Source organism: Gossypium hirsutum, chromosome D08 (genome assembly GCF_007990345.1).
Source record: "Gossypium hirsutum isolate 1008001.06 chromosome D08, Gossypium_hirsutum_v2.1, whole genome shotgun sequence".
Taxonomy (NCBI): Eukaryota; Viridiplantae; Streptophyta; class Magnoliopsida; order Malvales; family Malvaceae; genus Gossypium; species Gossypium hirsutum.
The window spans coordinates 61,571,611-61,590,215 of NC_053444.1; the positions used below are offsets into that span (position 1 = coordinate 61,571,611).

General features: G+C 35.1%; 1 protein-coding gene and 1 long non-coding RNA gene across 2 annotated transcripts; one reads left to right on the top strand and one right to left on the bottom strand.

The window, feature by feature from the left end:
- Window positions 1-3,199: 3,199 nt before the first annotated feature.
- LOC107934389 (uncharacterized) lies at window positions 3,200-5,877 on the bottom strand. Its single transcript, XR_005916977.1, has 3 exons — window positions 5,658-5,877; window positions 4,815-5,355; window positions 3,200-4,701 (listed from the first exon to the last, which is right to left on the bottom strand). It is a non-coding gene; the product is annotated as an uncharacterized lncRNA (long non-coding RNA).
- A 9,258-nt stretch (window positions 5,878-15,135) lies between these two features.
- Window positions 15,136-17,089, top strand: LOC107934364 (small nuclear ribonucleoprotein SmD1a). The gene is made up of 4 exons (XM_016866788.2): window positions 15,136-15,294; window positions 15,415-15,491; window positions 16,559-16,750; window positions 16,857-17,089. The coding sequence occupies exons 1-4, from the start codon at window positions 15,281-15,283 to the stop codon at window positions 16,916-16,918; spliced, it is 345 nt and encodes a 114-aa protein (XP_016722277.1). The 5' UTR covers window positions 15,136-15,280; the 3' UTR covers window positions 16,919-17,089.
- Window positions 17,090-18,605: the final 1,516 nt, after the last annotated feature.

Consider the following 18,605-nt stretch of genomic DNA (forward strand, 5'->3'; position numbering starts at 1 on the left):
TATTGATACACTGTTTTCAGGATAGCCTCGCGGGGGCAGCGTCTAAATGGTATAATCAATTAAGCCGTGCTAAGATTAGCTCTTGGAGGGATTTAGCACAGGCTTTTATGAAGCAGTATGGGCATGTGGCGGAAATGGTTCCTGATAGGATCACTTTACAGAACATGGAGAAGAAGTCGAATGAAGGTTTTAGACAATACGCTCAGAGGTGGAGGGAGGTGGCAGTGCAGGTCCAACCACCGCTCATTGAAAGAGAAATGACGATGCTTTTTGTAAATACGCTAAAGGCCCCTTTCATCACACACATGCTAGGCAGTGCCACAAAAAATTTTGCTGATATAGTCATGAGTGGTGAGATGATTGAGAGTGCTATTAGGAGTGGAAAGATTGATGCTGGAGGAAATAACAGAAGGCAAGCCCCAAAGGAAAAAGAAGATGAGGTGAACAGCGTGAATATGTACAGCAAATCGATTACGGTGAATCAGCCAAGAAAGGTGGTTGCTAATCAGTAGGGTTCATCAAGACAAGAATCAGGAGTGAAGCAAGGTACTGAGAAACTCCAGTTCACGCCAATTCCAATGTCGTATAAGGAGCTGTATCAAAGCTTATTCGATGCGCACGTTGTTTCCCCTTTCTACTCAAAGCCCCCACAGCCTCCGTAGCCTAAATGGTACAATGCAAGTGCACAATGCGATTATCATGCAGGAATTACAGGGCATTCTATAGAAAATTGCATTGCCTTTAAAAAAGTGGTTGAAAAGCTTATCAGTATGGGCGTTGTCAAATTTGACGATTCATCCAGTGCAGAAAATCCGCTACCTAATCACATTTGATAATGGGGTAAATGTGATGCATGAAGAAGTGGTAGGAAACGTTCACATCAATGCCATACATGGAGACACAACTAAAGAAGAGACATTGTTAGATATTCACCTTTGTAAATTTCGGAGTGTTTTAATTAATTGGACTGCAAAAGAAATCTCTGTGATATTTAGAACTTACTTAGAGTAATGTTCAAAACACACTTGTTGCTTTTAGCTTAGAGGCAATAAGAATTCCATTGTGAAATAGGCTCATGTTTGAACGTCATTATTCTATGAATACATCTTTGCATTCATTTTTGAGCCAATATTCTTTCATTCTTTTCGAATAATTCTAAATTCTTTCATTCTTTTGGATTTTCTTCCAAATCATTCCTTCATTTAATTCATAATCATACTGTACAGATAACTATTCATAAATTTATACATTCTTTTGTATATTCTTTGCTATTTATTATGGGCCCCCAGATATCAATGACATGAATAACACTGCTACAGATTTAGAATCTCTTTTTGAGTAAGACATGTGTTTAGAGGGATCTCATGACTTTGAAGATAACATAGATTGTAGCTTATCTCTAAACTTGTTGAGGATGGTAGAGCAAGAAGAGAACAAATTTTACCTCTTGAAGAGACAATGGAGATTGTTACTTTAAGAGAACATGCATAACCGGAGAAACGAAGCAAGACCTTGTTAAGTTACTTCAAGAGTTCAAAGTTGTCTTCGTATGGTTATACTAGGATATGCCCAGGTTAAACACTGATATTGTAATTTGAGCAATAACACAACGTTAAAAATTTATAGTATGTTCAAGATTTACATCATGAACGATGCAGTTAGAATTCCTTGTCGGGGCAATACCTTCTTCTCTGGCTTATCCCGTTGAAGTCAAGTTGTCATTTTTCTGTATTTTTGTTGGATTTTATCCTAATTGAAGAGGAAGATCTAAAATTTTCTCGTCATAGTTAAATTTTGCCCCTAAAGGCTCTATGAGAGAAACCTGATGCAAGAAGATCTTTCGCATACAAAATGAAAGTGGAAGATCTTATGAGGAAGACTTTATCTGGAATAATATTGATTTTGATAAAAAAAGGATGACCAGGACTTGCCTAATATTATGAATGCAGATTCAATTCAAAAAAAAAAAGAGGAAAAAAGAAAGAAAAAAAGAATAAAAAAAGAACAAAAAACAAAAACAAAAAAGAAACAAAAAAAACCTCTACCGGGGCAATGTTTTTCTCTTTAGCTTATCACGGTTTTTCCATTGAAGTTACAATTCTTTCTCTTAGGGTATTGGCTGAGCTGAAGTACGATAAAAATCCAATTTCGATACGATCAGTTAAACTTAATTGAAGGAAAAAGGCTAAAAGCTATTCGTCATGGACAGATGTACCAAAAACGGATGATGCGAGCTTACAACAAAAAAGGGGTTCATCCTAGAGAATTTCACGAGGGAGACCAGGTATTGAAAAACATCTTTCCTCTACAAAAGGGTTTTAGAGAAAAATGAGTAAACTTGGGAATGTCCTTATGTTGTAAAGAAGACATTTTCCGGAGGAGCACTGATCTTCAGTGAGATGGATAGTAAAACTTGTCTAATCCTGTAAACTCAGAATCAGTCAAGAAATACTTCGTTTAAAGAATGAGAGGACCAACGTAAAACCCCGCAAAGGGCACTTTGAGTCGCAAAAAAAAATGATGTGAAAAAATAAAAATAGAAAAATGAAAAATAGAAAATGGAAAAACTAAAAATGGAGAGGCTAAGGTGAAAACTCGCAAAGGGCGCCATAGACCAAATGAGATTTGAGTTGAAAACTCGAAAAGGGTGGCTCAAATTTTGATTGGAATAGGACATGAGGTGATCAGAGTTACTCAAATGTTGATTAAAATGGGGCATGCGGTGATCTTGCTATGCCTGAATCAGCAGGAAAGGGTACGTAACATCTTGGAGCATTGACAGAGTATTGTAGATCTCCTAAACACATGTCAAACTCAGAATGGTATTCAGCAAGTTTGTACAGAGAAGTTCAAGCTGCGATATCTGGGGCACTTGGCTTTCATACTATTTATATTGAATTGCTTGTTCTTGGAATACTTCATTCTTTTTCAAGAGACGAGTCAATTCTTCTTTTATTCTTAATATTCTTGATAATATATTCATTTCAAGTTATGTTCTCAAATCAATACTATTTTATCCGTTGTTATATCCTTTTCGCAAGCATGTTGCATTAGAATAATGATTAATGGACCAATAAAACTTTTATAAGGGAAGTTTTGCATATTACACTGGGAGTTTCTAAATAATACGGGAACCTGAAACAGGACTATTGTTTAGAACGCACCTAGTTTAAAGGTTGAAATATCTGGGAAGGAAAGGTCTAAATTAAGACTTTCTCTTTAGATTTTATTGTCAAAAGCATTGATTGAACAAAGTGACAAGATGTCAGGTTGGTGACAAAGCTTCATTGAACAAATAAGCAGTAATCACCAAGCAATAGAAAGGGGTTTCCTTGGAGTGAAAAATCCTTCATTCGTGCATGGGCATTTGGTATAACCCCCTGAGAGGGGTATAAAGGACCAAAGTGCTTTACATTGCGATAAGAGAAGATTGAGAAGTAATGTTTTTCTACCATTTGGTTATAGTGAAAGGATGATACAGATGTTGTATCCCAGTAGATTGAACTTTGAAGTTCACAGTGGGGGCAATTTGATTGAGTGTTTTTGAAGATGCTAGCCGAGCAAGAGTACGTTGTAGTGCGTCAGTGATACGGCTTTAATAAACTTTGAGTAATGACTACCTAAGCGGGATCATTCTCGGAAAAAAATGACATTCTGCATTCATTCAAATGTCACTCATACACGTCTAGTTAGGAGCAATTGATTCATTCTGATCATGACATCCTAAGCACTAGACATACTTAAGTTCATTATACAGGTCATGTTCCTCAGAGAACTGATCGGTGAAACCACCAGCCTTGCCTCCCTGGGTTTGCAGCGGAGCAGACTGAATATAATAGATCTTGCCTTCCTGTACTGACAGCGAAGCAGATCAAAGACATCAGCCTTGCCTCCCTTGGTTTGTAGCGGAGTAGACTGAATATAGCAGATATTGCCTTCCTGTACTGACAGCGAAGCAGATCAAAGACACCAGCCTTGCCTCCCTGGGTTTGCAGCGGAGCAGATTGAATATAGCAGATCTTTCCTTCCTGTACTGACAGCGAAGCAGATCAAAGACACCAGCCTTGCCTCCCCAGGTTTGCAGCGGAGCAGACTGAAAATAGCAGATCTTACCTTCCTGTACTGACGGAGAAGCAGATCGAAGATACCAGCCTTGTCTCCCTGGGCAGTAGTGGAGCAGGTCGAAGATAGCAGATCGTGCCTTCCTGTACTGACAGCGAAGCAGATCGAAGATACCAGCCTTGTCTCTCTGGAAATAGTGGAGTAGGTTGAAAATAGCAGATCTTGCCTTCCTGTACTGACGGAGAAGTAGATCGAAGATACCAGCCTTGTCTCCCTGGGCAGTAGTGGAGCAAGTTAAAGATAACAGATCTTGCCTTCCTGTACTGACAGCGAAGCAGATCGAAGATACCAGCCTTGTCTCCCTTGGCAGTAGTAGAGTAGGTTAAAGATAACAGATCTTGCATTCCTGTACTGACAGTGAAGTAGATCGAAGACACCAGTTTTGCCTCCCTAGGTTTACAGTGGAGCAGACTGAATATGGCAGATCTTGCCTTCCTGTACTTGTAGCGAAGCAGATCGAAGACACTAGTCTTATCGCCTTGACGTTGCAATGGAATAGATTAAGGCCACAGCGGTGAATTTTACTTCCCTGGCGTTATAGCAGAGCAGATTGAAGCCACGACGGCGAATTTTATCTCTCTGGCGTTAAGACTTAGATTAGCTGAAGTGGAGCGGATTGAAGCTATGGACAGCGAATTCTATCTCTTCGAAATTGCAATTTAAAAGATTGAATCCACAACGGCGGATCTTACCTCATTGGCAGTGCAGTGGAACAGATTGAAGTCACGATGGCGGATCTGGTTTCCTCGACATTGTAATTAAAAAGATTGAAGCTACGACGGCGAATCTTGTTTCCCCGACATTACACGGAGTGAATTGAATCACCAGATTTTGTACTTCTGAGGAATGCAGTAGGTTGGAATGAGGCTACCTGAAGAAGAAGAAGAGCGCCAAGGTCCAGCATGACTGGGCAAAATTGGTCATTTTAAAGTCTTTGCTCTGTTCCCGTTACACGACAACGAGTAAAGAGGGGCAGCTGTGATACCCAATTTTGCCCAGGCCCATTAAAACCCAATTTGAAATAAAACTAAGTGGGAGTCCATATTACAACCCAAATTCGGCCTAATAAGGCCCAAATTGCTAGCTCTAGCCTGTTAGCCCAAAAGAACATAGGGTATAGCAGAAACCCTAAGCAGATTGAAGCAAATCGGTGCCGCAGCAACTGCCCACGACATGGCAACAGTTTCCACCCACGTTCAGCAATTCCCCACACCCACCATGCACGTTCTTCACCTGCAACAAACCATAAACAGCATTATAGGATCAAATATACAGCAAAAAAAGGGGGAAAATTTAGTGGATGCTTTCCGGTAAAGATTGGCTATAAAGTCATAAGAGGGGGTTACACACATATATTGAAAAAGACTGAAATACGAAAAAAAAGAATCAGAAAAAAACAAATTTTTGAAGGTGATTTTTGTTCTTTCCAATCTTTTTACTTTTTCTGTTTTTTTGGTCTCATCTTTTTCTTTTGTATTTTACTTCATTTTTTTTAAAATAAAACGAAAAGTAAAAGAAAGGGAGGAGATTCTTACCAGCAGAGGCGCGCCGTCGGCATAGTTTTCTTCGCTTTGTCCAAATCGAAATTAAAAGGGGAGGGGTTTTGGCGTGAAGAGTTGGGAAGAAGATGAAATAGTTTTTAAAGCTATTGTTGCTGCAGAATAGCGTTTAAATTTGAGATTGAAAAGGGTTTTAAGTACTGATGGGTTATTTACGGTTTTAATCCTTCCATTTTATCCCACCATTTCAAAATTATTGTTGTTTGTTTTCAAATTTTTCCATGAAACATTATTAATGTTTTGATTTAATACAATGTTGCGCAATGCTTTGGGTGGTTTGGGTAAATTTTTTTTTCAGTCCTCCTTCTGTTACATGTGTTTTAATTTACTCCCTTTCTTGTTTTTATTTTCAAATTTAGCTCTCAACTTCTGTTTGGCATTTTAATTTAGTCCTTAATTTGTTTTTTTTAGTTTATTTTTATTATATTGTTTATATTGTTTATTATTATAATTATTATATTATTATTGTATTTATATGTGTGCGCCTATATATATTAATATACATATATATTATAAATGTTTTAACTATATAGGTAGTACGTATATATATATTTTATTATCATATATTTTATTTTTATAGTTCGTACATATTTTATCTACATTCATTTTTTTATATAATAATATTTATGTTATCATGTTTTATAATTCATATGTATATACATTTTATAATATGTACATATATTTTTGCATTCTTTTCAAGGCTTTTATAAACATTTTCCATGTTTTTATATTTACTAATACATTATATTTATACATTTAAAAAAAACATGTATTAATATATTTTATGTGTATTTTATTTTATTACTATTTTTATGACTTACGCATTTTTTCCCTTTCCCCTCATATTCCTATACGTATTTGCTAAAATTGTTTATATATTATACTTATAAATAAGCATAATTTAATTTTAAATATTTGCTTCATATTGCATTAATATTTTAACATATTTTTAATAAATATTTTGATTTTTGTAAAAAATAGTAAAATTGGTTTTATGATCCAAAGGCTTTCAAAATAAAAACGATATTCAAAGTTAGGGATTTTCGAGGAAAATTGAGCCCTAACGTATTGGGTTCCGATTTTCTTTGTTAATTCCAAATAACCGAGAATATTCGTTATTTAAAATATAAACAAAAATCATTTTCGGGAATTCAATATGTTATGTCTTAACGCATTGGGTATGACATATTGCTTTCTCAAAATGAAGATTTTCTTTAAAAAATTAATTAAAAAGCGATATTCAAAATTCGGGGATATTGAGAAATTGTACTATAACGTATTGGGTCTCAATTTCTTCGCATGACTTGAATAATTGATTATCCTTTTCAGATTTCAAAATTTGAGTTTAACAAAATCTTTTTAATTTTCGACACCAAGACATTAAATAATCAAATTTGGTACCGAATTTGGGCGTTATGAGGGTGCTAACCCTTCCTCGTGCGTAACTGACTCCCGAACTCATTTTCTCAAATTTCGTAGACCAAATTTTTTTAAGGTGGGCCGATCACACCTAAATCACGGATCGGTGGCGACTCCAGTTTTATTTTTAAAGTCGACAACCCAAATTTTTGTTTTCAAAAAATGGTTTCGACAAGTATCAACTAATATATTAAACCAAGGCTAATGTAAAGGTTTATTTAGTATATTGTGGGTTTTTTACCCAAATAATATTAGAAAAAAAAAACCTAAATGGGTTGTTCCAAGAATTATGTACCAAAATGGTACATTCAAATGGGTGGAGGGTGGTGCTGATTTTCTAACACAAATCTGCAGGAAAAAAAATTAAATAATAGTGAAGGCATGTAGATAGGCGGCACCCAGGGTAAAACACGAGTCAAATACGGGTCGTATACGGTAAAAACCAGACTCAAAAACCAACCTGCTGCCACAATGGGACAACACACTAGGTCATGCCTAGGGAAGAGGTGGCACCCAGTGGTGGAGGAGGTGGCATAGACGGCACTGGTGATGCCTCTGGCAGATGCGGCACCACGGTGGCAGGCGATGAGACTGCTCATGCAGGGTATTTGTTTTTATTATGTGTTTGGGGACCTTATAATGATCCCCAAGGTTCATTTTTGGCCGGTGAGTAAATGAGAAAAAAAGAAGAGACGAAGCAAAAGGAGAAGGAGAGGGCAGGAAGGGAAGGAAAGGGAAAAAAAAGAAAAAAAAAAAGAGGAGAGAATGAGAATAGAGACAGGGAAGCAGAAAGAGAAGGAAAAAAATAAATAGAAAAGGAAAGGGGAGTTTGTTTTGTTGTTTAGGAAAGATTAGGGATTTAAGGAAAGGTAATTTTTTTGTTATAAATTAATGGATTAATGTTAATTTAATTTGTTTTCGTTGTTATTATTGTTGATTTAATTCGGATTTAATTTTTAAATTTCTTTTTGTAAGGTATTATTTGGTTAAAAAGAGCTATTAAGGTATGATTGTATTTATTTTATATTTTCATTCATTCATAATTTATTTTTAATGTTTATTGAAGTAAAAAAGCCTATTTATGTTATGTACAAAGAATGCCTTATTTTTTTATGTAATTTATTTTTTATGTGTGTTTTAGGCTGGTTAGATTTATTTTTTATGAAATTTATTTGGCATGTTATTTTGATTATTTTAATTTTATTTTTTTATTTTTTATGTTGGTAAAGATGAGACCATTGATATGAAATTTGGAATTTGTGAAATAAATTAGGAATTAGTTGATATTTTTAATGTTTAATGTTTATTGAAGTAAAAAAGACCATTGATTTATTTATTTTTATTTTTTTAATATTTTATAATTGAGAATAAGAGTTTATGTTTTTAAATTTTATTTTATGTTATTTTTATTATTTTAATTTTTTTTGTATTTTATGCAAGTAAAAGATTAAACCATTGAGATGAAATTTGTGAATGTGACCATTGAGTTGGAATTTATAATATATATTTATTTTGTTAATGTAGTATAACAAAAAAATATGATGTGGACAAAATTGTTTGGTATTTTTCTGTAATTAAAAGCAATATATAAAATTTAAGTATTTTGATAAATATTTAAAATCCATCAAACTTTGAAATTAATAACCGAAATTTGTTTTGAAATTGCAGGTATCGCAATAGGTTCATTGATTAAGAACGATGGTCACATATCAAACACAGTTAATAATATGGTAATATATTGTTATTTGTTAATCACAGGTTCCCTTAAAAAAAGATCTACGTAATTTACAGAAATAAATTATGTTATTATAACTATTTTTTGTTATTTAATACTGTCAAGGCCCGTACCGTGCATTAAGGGGTCGGGTGAATGGTTTAGAATATTCCCCGGATGAACGACTGATGCCATACTTGGAGTTAAATGGATTCGGGTCAGCAGCATTGATCCAGACGTTTAAGAGTCTTGTCCGCCGATGCTCAGTCCAATTTTACGAGTTTGAAATTTTCATGGCTGAAAGCCAATTTTGAACATTTATCAATTAATGCCACTTAGCATGAGGTGATGTGCGCAGCTCGAGCATACATTATGCATATTGTAGGGGGTGTACTGATGCCGGATGCGAACAACAACAGGGTTCATTTGATGTATTTACTCGTATTAGCTTATTTGCAGAATGTTCGTTTACAACAGGCTATGTTGTATCGTGAGCTTTGTCGGACAATAAAGCCTGATGCCGTAGATATAGGCAGATGCCTTGTATTGTTGCAGTCATGGGCTCTTTATCGGATGTCATTTTTGGCATCGGTTAGGCACCAACCATACGTATTTTCACTAATGAACAAGTGATAAAATTTAATTTGTTATTAATTAACATTTTTTTTTCTAATTATACTATTCTAACGATACTATTCTAACAAGTAATTTGTTTTCATAGATGAAGTTTTTATCCTGGTATTGGGAGGTCGTACACTGTCTCGATATATCGTCTGATGATTAAACAACATGCTGGGAACGGGGTAAGCGATTCCAATATTCGTGACATGTAATTACTTTGTATATCTTACTCGAACTGTGTTAAATTTTAACCATGTTATTAATCGTGCAGTTTATCTGGATGCCGTATCGGATACCAGAAATTGCGGCTATTATACACTCGTCTACCCACATTCATTCTCACCTGTGGTGTGTTAACGCACCAATTATCAATTTCCAGACAGTCGATTGGTATAACGGGGATCGAATACTCCGGCAGTTTGGTTGCATCCAGTATATCTCGGATCTGCTAATGCAGTTGAGGATGATTCACAGGATCAATAAGAGAGGAAAACATGGAAATAATTGGGGGGTTGTGCACTGGAAATATATTACAGTGTGGGATAATCAAATGGCACGGAAACCTCATATGGATATTTCTTCTGATTTGCAACCATCGTTAGAGTACATACAATGGTACTCTAGTACGGAAAAACCATATTTACTTGGTGGGCAGTCGACTGTAGTCCCCCTGCACATGCATCAACCTGGGGCATATGAGACAATACCGGATATAGAGGCCGAGCCTGAGCTTGAGCCTGAGCCTGAGCCCAAACGGTCGCATACATATTCGACTGATAGTTCTTATCATCTAGAGTTACGAGTCAATGACTATTTCCTATGCTCGTCAGGACACGGATATCATTTCGGATTTGATATCTTTGGGTCGTATCCACTGCAGTACAACACTCTTCCCAGTCCGTTTGCACCACATTACTCTATTCCTCTTGGGTCGTATCCATCGCAGTACGGCACTCCTCCCGACTCAAGTTTATTGATGGCGTTTGGGGTATATGATTTTTCTTCCATGTTTCGCACACCCTCACCTACGACTGAAGAGGATGTTGATTGCGAAAATCACCCACAACGTGAATTTCGACCCCGTAGAAATATACCCCTATGACCACACCATCAAACCATCAATTTTAGGGGCTTCTTGCAATTTAAATATTACAAAGTTTGTACTTTTTTATTCTAAAAAAATATAAATTAAGAAAAAGACAATCTTTGTATTTATTTAATTAGATTAATTGCAACATTAAAACTTGGAACAAACTTTCTGGTCATAAATTAGATCAATTGCAACATTACAATATTAAATCACTAAAACTTGTAACAATTTGTAATATAAATTTTGTTATATAAATTAAACACATTACAACATTAAAAATTGGAACAAACTTTGTAATATAATTTAGGTACATTGAATTACATAAGCTCAATTCCTACCTGATTGTGACAATTGTCCAACATGGTAGTTTCGTTACAGGCATTTACTTCGATTATAACCAGCTAATTTGCATAATCCACAACACTTACCGTCAGATTTCTCCCTAATGTCCATTTCATTACGAATTCTGGATGATTGTGGACGACCTTTCGGAGTCCTACGCAACCCTTTGTTTGGGACAAGCTCGAAAATCATCGGAGGTACCTCCCACGTAGACAGGTTAGGCAGGACGGGGAATTCATTCTCCCAGACATGCAATGTGCGCTCGAGGGTGTACACGCCACCGAAAAATTGTTCAACATTGTGCAAGACTTTAACACATACTGCCACGACATGCGCACATGGATAATGAAATGTTTGGATACTCCTGCAATCGTACCGTTTGTTTCGGAGATCAACTCCATAGGATCTAGGTGGTATACTGGGTCGATGACCGATGGTCTCCGAAACTCAAAATGTTTCAAGACGTCGTGAATATACTTTTACATTCATCGACCTCGCTATCCGACGGTTTGCAACCATTGTATCCCTAACATCTTCGACAAACACGTATCCCGCCTCCATCTGATTGACTTGTTGCTGATCCATTCTTAGCATCAAGGTAGCCAACCTGTAAAATGTAGCCGAGAAGACAGATGAAATCGGAAGATGTCATGTTTTCAACAACACAGCGTTGATCCCCTCCACTAAGTTTGTAGTCATTTGACCATAACGAAAGCCCTCGTCAAAACTTTGAGCCCATTTTCACGGCTCCATGGTACCCAACCACTGTCGGAAAGATGTGTTCATTTGACCCTCTATGTCACTCTCAAGTCAAGTCATTCTTTGGTGGAAAATGTGTGGCTCTAGCTCGTGTGGTGTATATGTATTAAGTAAAAATACGTTACATTATTGTCCTAAAACATTAAAACTTATATTGAAAAGATAAGGTTATCTTTTACCCATTCTCACAACTTGTCTTCGCCAGTTTGTATTCTTATAATCTCGATAGAAGTTAGCCGCGATGTGTTGGATGTAGTAAACGGATCTCCATGGTACACTGGAACGCCTAATGGCGACAATTAATCATTTTTCTCTATCGGAGATAATGTAAATATTATTGTTGCTAATAACATACCTCCGCAGGTTGGTAAGAAAGAATTCCCTCGATTCCATGTTCTCTTTATCTACGATGACAAATGCTATCTGGAGCACCTTCTTGTTGCCGTATTGAGCAACCGCAAGAAGTAGAATCTGTGTATATTTTCTGTATAGTCAAGTACCATCTACTTTCATAAACGGCTTGTAATGGGGAAATGTACGCACACATAGATCAAATGTCCAGAACATCTGATGGAAATTTTTTTCCCGGTTGTATTTGGTCATCCGGGCCGTAATAAGATCGTGTCTGTAACTCAATGACAGTCCCCGGTACGTACTCCCACATAGCGGCTATCCATCCCTGTAGCTCATTATACGACGCATCGAAATCCTCATACAATTGCTCTATTGCCATCTGTTTAGCTATCTATGCCTTTCGGTATGATACTCGAGACTAGAATCGTGCCTGCATTTCGACAATAAGTATTGAAACTTTAATGGTTGGCATATCCTTCACCATTGGCATGATACACGTACAAATAGTTTTGGAATTAAGTTTTCAATGATCTTATGTCATACGTGTTGATGTGCATGTGTGAGGCCCAACAAATTTTCGTATCTCCCACATCTGCGAATTTTGAATAAATGCAGCTCGTACCTGCCAATTGCAGCCTCCCGCCGACTTTCAACACTCCCCAATATATAATGTCAGTTTAGACACTACGACTTTGTAGTCCACTAATATATTCATGTTATACCGCTTAATATCAAATACGTACTCTTCCTTACTTTTGAATCCTTGGCCTACAAAAAACTCTTTAGGATCGAAATTTACAGCCTACTGGTGAGCATATAGTATTTCAGGGTACTCCGAGAACTCGGCTACGTGCGTCGTGTTGGGGTCTATGAGCAACATGTGTGGCCTAGGATTATTGTGTGGCTTAGGTTCCCAACTGAAGACGCGTTAATGTTTCCATCATCATTCACGTCTTCTTCGTTAATATCATCGGGGAACTCGTCCACATCGGGATCACTATCATTATCGACCTCTTGATCACAAGGATCACTATTATCGTATCCACCATCACCAACCACATTAATATCCGGTGCAACATTAAGATCGATATCGATCCCGTGTGTAGTCGATTCACAATCAACATACAATATTGGAGCCACCATGCACGATTTTTGAGCTCCATGTTCTTCACCATATGCATTGAGATATTCATTTGCCTCCACACCGACTAACTTAGCAAATAAGTGGTTCGGTGCATTTTGGTCACTCCGATTTCCACAAAAAGAGCGATAATTGTCTCAACGTCTTCATCGTCTACAAGTTCTATTTCGTTGAATTTGATGGGATCTGTCGAAACTGGAAACTTGTAGAAATGTTTCGAGATCCTTCTTCCACAACGTCTAACAATTTTTGTGCTAATCTTTTCCTTCATATCATCGAATGAGACATTTTTATTAAATCTCATTGCTATTTTTTGCCGACATTCAAATATACATCCAACGATTGTTGTCAAGATGATTCCATCGAAATAAACGCATACGAAAAATTGATTATCCATCTTCAATACTTAATCTGTTAAAAAATAAACAAAAATTCTCAAAACAATTTCGAACAACATAAAAATACTTACATAAAAAATTTAATGAATGAAAAGAGACCATTTCTAACAATATCTATGACAAAAATATTTTCAGTATTTATCTATTTTTTTCCTGTTGTTATCACTAACTAACAATTACTTTATAATAGTTACTAACATAAAAACTTTCAAATATATTAAAAAAATTTAAAACATAACATTCTCAATAATCTAAACACAAAACTTACTAACAAATCACAATAAACAAAATAACTTTAAAACAAAACATAAAAATAACACTAAACAAACTATCTAATACTAACAAAATAAATTTTTCTTTTCATAATCTATTATATTTAAACATAAAAATAAAAATAATAATACCTTTTTCTTTCTTCTATTGTCCTTCTCTTGTTCTACTAATATTTTTTTTTAAACTGATACGAGCCAGATGGGGGAGTGGGGGGAAATATACTAGGTGTGCCGCCTATCAAATAGGTACCACCAGTGCCGCCTATCAGATAGGCACCACACCCCTTTTGTATTTTTGTACCCGTATATATCCGAATGGAAAAGTGGTGTCACCTATCCCTTTGTCACCACTACTAAAATATTATTAATATTATTATTAACTATACTGTGTCAGAATGAGGGTAGGGCTGCCTATGTACCACCCTCCACCCATTTGAATGTACCATTTTAGTACATAATTGTTGCAACATGCCATTTTGATATTTTTTTATATTATTTATGTAAAAAACAAGTATATTGTTAAAAAATATAAATATAAATTCACCTTGGTGATTGAGGCAATGGTCACTTTGTCTCATTTATGTTTAAACTCAATAAAGCACACTTATGATGGCAACTTTCCCTTAAACACTGTCAATTCCAAGTAATTATTTGGTAAATTGGTAATATAATTTAAGAATTTATTTTATGGACTCTTTCCACTACATCAATAATGGTTATTTTTTAATTATTTAATAATATTTTAACAATTTTTATATGTCATTGACATAAAATTTTGATATTTGTTTACCTTGAATGCTGAACCTAAACCCGAACCTAAAATTTCAAATCTTAAACTCGAACTCAAACCTTGAACCTCGAAACCAAATCTTGAATCCAAGTTTATGGTTTAAGGTTAAAGATTCAGGATTCAGGTTTAGGATTCGAGATTCATGGTTCAAGGTAAAAAATTTACCAAAATTATGTGTCAATGACATAAAAAATTTTGTTGAAATGTCATTAAATAATTGAAAAATGGGTCATGGATTATATAGTAGGAAAAATTTATAAAATAATTTCTCGTATAATTTTATTAGTGAATCAAATGATGACTCAATATTTAAATAATTTAAAATTAAATTCACCTCATTTTATTTCTCAGAGATAAATATTAAAATTTATACGAAAATGTATAATTTAAGTTTGATATTTATTGCTATTTCTAATGATGTGACGTCGTTCAATAAATTAATAGCGAATCAAATAATATCCCTACTCAAAAAAGTGTTGGGCTGATAACTAAAACGAATATGGCCCAAGCATCAAAACACTATTACGAAACTACGACGTCGTTTCTTATGAAGTCAACAAAGTCAAAAGGCCCTTTTAGCAATGGCCCGAGAGCCCTAAAATCCCAAGTCCACAGCAAACCTGGCAGGTTCTTCTTCTCCTCTCTCCGGCTTCCTTCCACAGTTCCATTGGCTCTCTCTCCCCTACCTCTATCTTCAACATGAAGCTCGTCAGGTCATTTTATGCTATAAAAATTTCGTTTCTTTGTGTTTGCGAAGTGAATGTGTAGCAAAATTTAAAAAAACAAAAATCATTTTTGATTCTTAATATATGATTTTGAAATGTCGTGAGCAGGTTTTTAATGAAGTTGAACAATGAAACGGTGTCCATTGAGCTTAAGAATGGAACCGTTGTTCACGGTACCATCACAGGTTCCACCTCTTTCCTCTTTCTCCTTTCCTTTTTTTTCCCGAATTTAAGGGTTTAGCTAAACCCTAAACCCTCCGTTTAGCGAATTTGTGAAACCTTGATATCCAAAAAGAAATCTTGCAATGTGCCATAGGCAGTGAAGGTTTATTTCATAATTTAAATCTCAATTGCGTTTTTTTTTGTGGCTGGACTATTTGGTTAAATTAGTTACTATCTTTAAAATTGGGGGATCGATTTAGGTGTTGTATTATATATTTAAGGTGAATTGGTATTGGACCTATGATTATGGTAGTTTTGATGTATTGGATTAGTGATTCTTCTAATCACATCGAGTTTAGTAATGAATCAGCAATCCGTTAGGTGAGCCTCTGGAATTTGGTGATTTTGGTATGGCAGCCGGTGGTGATTTTGGTGGCCAGAATTTGGAAATTGAGGGGGTTAGAAATAGAATCAATAGAGAGCAAAAGGTCTCCTAAATGCCACATCATTCATACTATGTTGATATTTTCCCACGTCATTAACACACGTGTCTATTGAATCCGTGTTACCATACCACATGTATGCAGCTGTAGGGTTGTAAATGAACCAAGCTTGAACTAATAGGCTTCTGTTCATGTTCATTTGTTTTTTTTAAGTTGTTCATGTTCGGTTCATTTTCATTAAAATTTTCAGAATTGTGTTCATGTTTGTATAAGTGTTCATGGTTGTTCATTTAAGTTAAACGAACAAGTTCATGAATATTAAACAAACATGTCCATGAATATGTTCATGAAGTGTTCATCGAACGCCTTGTTCATTTACAGCACTATGCAACTGTGCTAGATAATAGCAATTTCTTGCCTGACTAGTCAATTGAACTTGTTTTTACTTAATTTTGAAAGCTTGTACATGCATATACTGCAAAATAATAAAAGATTATAGGTTTATTTACGGGCAATAAGATTTCAACAGCATAGTTTCTTTTGCTTATTAAAAGTTGAGGGTATGTTTGTATATTAAGCCCGTATTGCCCTACACCTGTTGGCATGCAAATTTTCATGACTGGTTTAATTTGCTACATTTCTTTTAGGTGTGGATATCAGTATGAACACCCATCTGAAAACCGTGAAACTCACTTTGAAAGGGAAAAATCCGGTCACTTTAGATCACCTTAGCGTGCGGGGTAACAATATTCGTTACTATATCCTGCCTGACAGCTTAAATCTTGAGACGCTGCTAGTTGAAGAGACACCTAGGGTGAAACCTAAGAAGCCAACAGCTGGTATTTGCCGTTTCTCTCCTGCTGTTTTCCCATGTGTTCTTAATCCTACTTGTATAAGCTTGTTTTTCTTGTAGTATTGATCTCTCTTATGCATTTCCAAATTCAGGGAAGCCTTTGGGACGTGGTCGGGGTCGTGGCCGTGGGCGTGGACGTGGTCGGGGCCGTTAAATATGCACTGTATTTTTGGGACTGCTGGATATGGAGACAGCTTTGTTGTAGGGTGAATTCCTTTGGTGATGTTACGAATACTATAGGGAAATTGTATTGGGATTTTTGTATTTTGTGAGATTTTTGGCCTGGTTTGGATAGCTTAATCATGAAAACCTGAGATTCCTTGAACTTTTTCTTTTTAAATTATTATTTTCAAAATCTGCCCTTATAGGATCTGAACAAGTCAGAAACTATTGAATTCGGATTAATAGTAAAAAGAATAATTTGATTAGATTCCTATAATGGAGGATCTCTCGCCTAAAATAAATTCCTTTCATTTTTTCAAATCTTAAGACATAACAAGTCCACGTTTTGGGTTGAATTTGAGCTTAATCAATTATTAATTTTAGTGTACTGAACTGAATTATTATTAATTAATTTTTTTAATTTTTTAACTGTTAACCGAATCGCTTTTTTTAAATTAATTGAACTAAAATATTTCAGTTAATTTAGTCGGTTAGTCGAATTAAATGAAATATATATATTTTTTGTTAAAACAAGTATAAAACATAAAAAAAATTGATAATTTTCATTTGACTGAATTATCCGAATTAAAATTACATATAATTTGTATTATTAATTATTAAGTTTGGTTAATTACTCGATTTCGAACCGAATTAACTAATATTCAAACTTTCAAAAAATCATTAGCCAACCTCTGACCGAATTAGATCGGTTAATCGATCGATTAACCGAATTAGATCTGTTCGGTCGGTTAATTCGGTTTTAACCAAAATTTGAACACCCCTACTTTAGCGCACTTGAATCCATGTCCTCCTACACTGGCAACAATCCCGATGCCAACCGAGCTAAGACTCAATTGACATTTTTCATTTGCTTTTTTTTTTCTCAACTTTTGGTTGTTTCAAAATATTTTACTTGAGTTTCGATTGTTTTGAGTTTGTGTCATTTTAAACTTAGATAATTTAGGTTGGGGTTCATATAGTAAAAGTATCATGGAAACCCTTGTACTAGGAATCAGTTTGCATTTTACATTCTTTACTTTAAAAATGGACAGTTAGTCCCTATATGTTAGATCAAAGAACAAATTGACCGTTTCAATTAAAGTTTTCATCCATTACTACTATTAAAAACTGGTGTGACCAATGGAATAACCGGACAATCACACGTATACCTCCATAATACTTTTACCAATTTCAAATATTTATTCAAATGGTTAGAGGTGGATATCATTTTTAAATTTGAGTTATTAAATTTGTGATTAAATCAGATTTGGGTGGAAATTCTAGATTGGGATCATAACAATCAAGAAAATCATGTATAAAAATAGAAGTGGATTATTGGGAAAGTTTGGAACAATTTGGAACAAGGTGCTGACCTTTCATTATCAAAGTCAAACAATAAATAAATGAAAAAGGTTGGTGAGAAGGTTAGGCCAAGAGGCATAGAGAGACCAGTAAATAGGTGTAGCGCACGTTTCCAGCTTAGCCTCGCTGCTCAGCATCGCCAATTCCCCATCTAACATTCTTACTCTGATATTATATTTCACCCCCCAAAAAACAATCACTACACAATATAACTAAACTATTGTTGACTTGATTTTTAAAAAATTATAAAATATTCACAGAATTATTCGAAAATTTTTATTTACATAAGTGAGTTATTAAGGTTTTTTTTAAAGTTT